Source organism: Pecten maximus, chromosome 10 (assembly GCF_902652985.1).
Source record: "Pecten maximus chromosome 10, xPecMax1.1, whole genome shotgun sequence".
NCBI classification, from domain to species: Eukaryota; Metazoa; Mollusca; class Bivalvia; order Pectinida; family Pectinidae; genus Pecten; species Pecten maximus.
The window spans coordinates 6466372-6473321 of NC_047024.1; the positions used below are offsets into that span (position 1 = coordinate 6466372).

Here is a 6950-nt window from a genome sequence, read left to right on the forward strand (position 1 = left end):
ACCATGTCTGCTGTCACTATTCTCGGCATTCGAGAACTATTTTTATACCTGACGTTGTATACCAACATGCTGTTAATGAGACAATACTTTCCGCCTCAGTGACAGTTACAACTACAAATGTCTCGTTGTTACGTTTACGGTCTTTAGATCGTTATCGAAGGCTTTGTTCTGCACATAAAATGACTCATAATCTTAAAATCACGGCAAATTAAAACTATGCTTTTATTTGGCAGGAGTTGAAAGTTCAAACATTGACGAGAACTTAATTTAGCCCATGATGCCAAATAAAATACAAATCCTTTGCCATAAACATAATTACTCGCAGGCCTAACTAGAGTACAGGCCGCCGCTTTTAGGTCTACTGCCCATTGACGCGGAAAAAATCTGTTTTGGGAAGGCGACTCAAAAGGTCAAACTAAGATGTGGGTGAAGGGATGGGAGTATAGGTATCGCACATCAAATAAAGGACATGGAAAAACCAGTCGGGGTCAAACTAGATTCTTCAAATCAGGTAATGCTTAGACCTCTAGCCATACTTCTCAAACCAACCTAGGTTATGTATAACAAAGAAGATGTTATACATATCTAAGCATCGTTCAAGGCTATAATGATTGATACAATTGGATATTGTTTCCATTTAGTATTTCAGCCAACTTAAGCATTCTTTTGTATCCATACACATATAAACATTCTTTTATATTTGTTGTGGTATCTAATGCCTAAAAGGAACTAAGAGAAAAACATATCAAAAAGGATCATTTTACGCCCAGAAATGTACCGCCAACATGTATTACTTCTTCCATCCCTTTTGAAGCACTACCAATAGCTCCACTCTGAAGTGAAAACTTGATTCTAGTTTTTTTCCCATACAGCTTAATTCAATTGATGATCTTCAAAGCAATTGACCGGAAAAATACCAATTACAAAACAGAATATTATTAGTTTAGCGTTCAGTGGATTTATCTAACAGTACAACATGATTGTGGAATTTGTTTAAACTAATACTGTAGTCCGTGTATTATCTCCACGTCTTATCACAGACAACAAGTGGAAAGTCAGAATTATATAAACTCCTGTTTCTATCATAAAGAATAGAATATACTAATAACACAACGACATACACAGTGGTTACTACGATACAAGGTCAAAGGTCAGATTTAGAACAGATTGGTAAAAGAGAAAATACATGATTGTATTTATAACTACAGACTGGTCGTTTCTAGCTAGAAAAAAAGATACAGGTAACTCCATAATTGTGTTCAGATAGATATATTCCCATCGATACAAAGGGATTAAACTGCAAGTAAACATATCGTCTACAACTGTACATAGACATATATTGACTACAAGACTACTATAGAAAACCATAACAATAACAGCAATATGTCGACCCCTAACTCTAACAATTACAGCAATACGTCGACCCCTAACAATAACAATAACAATAACAGCAATACGTCGACCCCTAACAATAACCCTAACAATAACAGCAATACGTCGACCCCTAACAATAACCCTAACAATAACAGCAATACGTCGACCCCTTTCTCTAACAATTACAGTAATACGTCGATCCCTAACTCTAACAAAAACAATAACAGCAATACGTCGACCCCTAACTCTAACAATAACAGCAATACGTCGACCCCTAACTCTAACAATAACAACAATACGTCGACCCTTAACAATAACAATAACAATAACAGCAATACGTCGACCCTTAACAATAACAATAACAATAACAGCAATACGTCGACCCCTAACAATAACAGCAATACGTCGACCCCTTACTCTAACAATAACAGCAATACGTCGACCCCTAACAATAACAATTACAGCAATACGTCGACCCCTAACTCTAACAATTACAGCAATACGTCGACCCCTAACAATAATTCTAACAATAACAGCAAAACGTCGACCCCTAACAATAACTCTAACAATAACAGCAATACGTCGACCCCTAACAATAACCCTAACAATAACAGCAATACGTCGATCCCTAACTCTAACAATAACAATAACAGCAATACGTCGACCCCTAACACTAACAATTACAGCAATACGTCGACCCCTAACAATAACCCTAACAATAACAGCAATACGTCGACCCCTAACCCTAACAATAACAGCAATACGTCGATCCCTAACTCTAACAATAACAATAACAGCAATACGTCGACCCCTAACACTAACAATTACAGCAATACGTCGACCCCTAACAATAACCCTAACAATTACAGCAATACGTCGACCCCTAACAATAACAATAACAGCAATACGTCGACCCCTAACACTAACAATAACAGCAAAACGTCGATCCCTTACTCTAACAATAACAGCAATACGTCGATCCCTAACTCTAACAATAACTCTAACAATAACAGCAATACGTCGACCCCTAACTCTAACCCTAACAATAACAGCAATACGTCGACCCCTAACTCTAACAATTACAGCAATACGTCGACCCCTAACAATAACAATAACAATAACAGCAATACGTCGACCCCTAACCCTAACAATAACAGCAATACGTCGACCCCTAACCCTAACAATAACAGCAAAACGTCGACCCCTAACCCTAACAATAACAGCAATACGTCGACCCCTAACCCTAACAATAACAGCAATACGTCGACCCCTAACTCTAACAATAACAATAACAGCAATACGTCGACCCCTAACTCTAACCCTAACAATAACAGCAATACGTCGACCCCTAACCCTAACAATAACAGCAATACGTCGACCCCTAACTCTAACAATAACAGCAATACGTCGAACCCTCACTTTAGCCCAGACAATAACAAACGGGTTAAATTGGGAGCTATAGATATAAACACTCTTTCTGATATACTCGATGTACACATTCAGAATTGCCGACAACATGTAATGACAACAGAGCGTACATTGCCTACTTACGACGCTTCCCCTTCCGGGATTTGTGGAATGCATTTCGTGCACTTTTCCTAGTGGTCTCCGTGTATATTTGTTTTACTTTGTTTCTGTCCTCGTTCTATCGATTCTGAGGTAGATCTACGGTTGGTTCTCGCGGCGATATTAACTTGTAATTGCACAAAAAGCATATAGGGCCAGTAATTATGGTCTACTAAAATAAACTGGCCAAGTAAATTATGCCCAATTTTATTCTAGCTTCAAAGAGAGAAAAAAATGTTTTCGAAGATAGGCCGTTTTAATGATAAGGACGGTTGTCTATTTACAAAAGAAACGATATTGGTCAGTTCCGTTTGATCCGTAAACGCCCATCTCAGAATCAGTCCATATGATGGTGTGATGAATTATTGTAGCAGGTATACCTCTTACCAGAGTAAGGGGCTAGGCTTATTGAGGTACCAACTTGAAGTTCCGGCCTCGTTATATCCACCGAGTAGACTATTGGGGTTGTTTGGTTTCGCCTTGTTTTATGTTAACATAGCATAGTAATTAAGGATAGTGTCAGAACCGCTTGTGGACGCTTTCATACCTTCACTAATAACCCATGATAATTAACAGGTAAATCAGGTCTTAAAGGTAAGTAGGGTCAGAATCTTATTCAGTTCTATCTTGTGTCACATTGAAGTTGGACACTGATAATGTAACAGTTAACTAGGACATACAACACGACACGATACCCAGTGTTTATATATATAGCCTCTGTGATTCTATGACATGATACCCAGTGTTTATGTATATATATATATTATCTGTGATTCTTTGACATGATACCCAGTGTTTATATATATATATAGTCTCTGTGCTTCTATGATATCAAGCAAACTTATGCATTTTGTAACAATATTTGGAAAAAAATGTCTTCGATATATAGAAATCCCTTATTTTTTCCGTAAGAAGCATTTCTCGAATCACGGAAATAATCTGAGTAAGAGAACATTTCATTAAATAGATCTATATGAGAAAAATCCTGAATCTAGGAGTTTACCTGAAACTGGGACCACGACATAAACATAAGTGGTTCTGTCATAAACTGGGACCACGACATAAACATAAGTGGTTCTGTCATAAACTGGGACCAAGACATAAACATAAGTGATTCTGTCATAAACTGGGACCAAGACATAAACATAAGTGGTTCTTTCATAAACTGGGACCACGACATAAACATGAGTGGTTCTGTCATAAACTGGGACCAAGACATAAACATAAGTGATTCTGTTATAAACTGGGACCACGAAATAAACATAAGTGGTTCGGTCATAAACTGGGACCACGACATAAACATAAGTGGTTCTGTCATAAACTGGGACCACGACATAAACATAAGTGGTTCTGTCATAAACTGGGACCACGACATAAACATAAGTGGTTCTGTCATAAACTGGGACCACGACATAAACATGAGTGGTTCTGTCATAAACTGGGACCACGACATAAACATAAGTGGTTCTGTCATAAACTGGGACCACGACATAAACATAAGTGGTTCTGTCATAAACTGGGACCAAGACATAAACATAAGTGGTTCTGTCATAAACTGGGACAATGACATAAACATAAGTGGTTCTGTCATAAACTGGGACCACGACATAAACATAAGTGGTTCTGTCATAAACTGGGACCACGACATAAACATAAGTGGTTCTGTCATAAACTGGGACCACGACATAAACATAAGTGGTTCTGTCATATCACAGCGGGACAATGACGATTCTGTATACACGGGGTGTTTACGCGGATGATGTTAGTTCAACATTTCTGCCATCCCCCTCCTGTCCCCCGTCCTGTCCCTCTCCCGTCCCCCGTCCTGTCCCCCTCCCGTCCCCCGTCCTGTCCCCCTCCCGTCCCCCGTCCTGTCCCCCTCCCGTTCCCGTCCTCTACCCCTCCCGTCCCCCGTCCTGTCCCCCTCCTGTCCCCCGTCCTGTCCCCCTCCCGTCCCCGTCCTCTACCCCTCCCGTCCCCCGTCCTCTCCCCCTCCCGTCCCCGTCCTCTACCCCTCCCGTCCCCCGTCCTCTACCCCTCCCGTCCCCCGTCCTCTACCCCTCCCGTCCCCGTCCTCTACCCCTCCCGTCCCCCGTCCTCTCCCCCTCCCGTCCCCCGTCCTCTACCCCTCCCGTCCCCCGTCCTCTACCCCTTCCGTCCCCCGTCCTCTCCCCTTCCCGTCCCCCGTCCTCTACCCGTCCCGTCCCCCGTCCTCTCCCCCTCCCGTCCCCATCCTCTCCCCCTCCCCACGAGAAACTATGATTTCTTCATGTAGTTATTGAGAATGTTACTTTTAAAAATTTGAGAACAGAACTGTTCATACTGTAACTCTAGCAACAGGACTAATTATATTCGTTTACAATATATTCTTTGTTTCGTTTTACATTGAATATTCATGCATTAAGCAGTGTCACCTTTTCCGTACCTAACACCTACGTATGTACGTAAAAACCTTAACTGCACGCGGACAAGTTTATATTTCATATTTAAAAACGATTGTTTCTTATATTTTGGTATTTTAGTTAAATATAAAGCATAATGGATCATCACTTCAAGATAAATAAACGGTGCATACATAATTATTCCCGTTTTTCGTTAATTTACGTATCCGTTCCTATTTCTGCACATAATGTTGATTTACGACTAGTGAGTATCATATCTAACACGATGTATACCCGACAACTGGGTCACGTTCTCGTGAAAGATAACCTCACAGTTCATCTCTTACGAGATATGATGTTTCAACAGAGCTTCCATTGAAGATGACCACAATTTGTCACCCAATACATGTGCTCATGAGCAAATAGCGGATGAAAATGTAATAAAGTTGATTTATATACGTATAATTGAGTTACTGGATACATGTCAGTTGGAAACCGTGTTAGTTATCACAAAGCATGTGTGTGTCCGTACGCTGTATAACGCGTACAGTTAAGACATTTACCTACATAACTAGGTGTTAAGTAAGTGCTATGTCCGGGATCAGCTCTGATGAATCAACACCTAAAGCGGATGTCCATTATACCAGATAATTTATTTTGAATTATTGTAGTTTCTATCTAGATCACTGTTTAATTAATATGGTTTTTTCGAAACTATAAATAAAAACATGAGAACATCGTAAACCGGATGTCACAAGTAGATACTTTTCTATCGGAATTGTTCGAATTTAAACTTAGACGATTTTTTGATGATTAAGTGCCATCAACTCAGACAAGAAGACGAAAACTATAGAACATTAACGACGGCACAATGCATTATTTTGTCCCACGTGATTGTGTTTTATGTAAGGAGATTACCCATGGGTACGACCCATACTTGTGTACTCCGTTAACTGATGTGATATAAGGAGAAAAGTTAGAATTAATATAACAGGGCGATTTAAAGTCGTGTAACAGATTATGCAGGGCAAGTTTCGGGACATAAGGAAGGATGATAAATAAAACGTGAAACGGTACATTTATTGTTAGCTGTAAGGTAGACATTAATTTAACATCGTGAAGCTGTACTGTCGATATCGATCCATTGAACGCGGCCAGTAAGTGCGATAGCATTTATATATATAACTACAGTGTACATACCTACGGGTAGGGCATAACAAATTCACCTACTGTCCCCGTTGCATGATCGTAAGAGGCGACTAAATTTGGGATCTTACCTTTTCTCTTCTTTCTAGATTGATTCTTAATACTTTCGAATGTCTCCCTTGACACTGCCTCATTTTTTACCTTTATTTGAGCGTCTGCCTTTGAAAGAAAGTCTTCTGGATTTGTCACCACAAGGAGACAAAACAAACACACTACAGACTCCTAAAACACAAACATACACTACACACATCTATCTCGTACACATCATCATCATCGTCATCCTTATCAGCAGCAACAAAAAAATCTAGACCCCTGAACAAGTACCTGGAGAAAAGGAGAAGTGTTTAAGTCGACCATGTTTTAGGTCATATTCTGAAAAGAAGACAAATCATCAACGAAAGACATATTAATAGGAAATCAATA

The 6950-nt window shown here is 39.7% G+C and overlaps 1 protein-coding gene across 1 annotated transcript; it reads left to right on the forward strand.

Moving 5' to 3' along the window:
- The first annotated feature begins 1383 nt into the window (after positions 1 to 1383).
- On the forward strand, positions 1384 to 2976 carry LOC117335952 (GATA zinc finger domain-containing protein 14-like). The gene has a single exon (XM_033896238.1). The coding sequence runs from the start codon at positions 1384 to 1386 to the stop codon at positions 2974 to 2976; it is 1593 nt and encodes a 530-aa protein (XP_033752129.1).
- The last annotated feature ends 3974 nt before the right edge of the window (positions 2977 to 6950 follow it).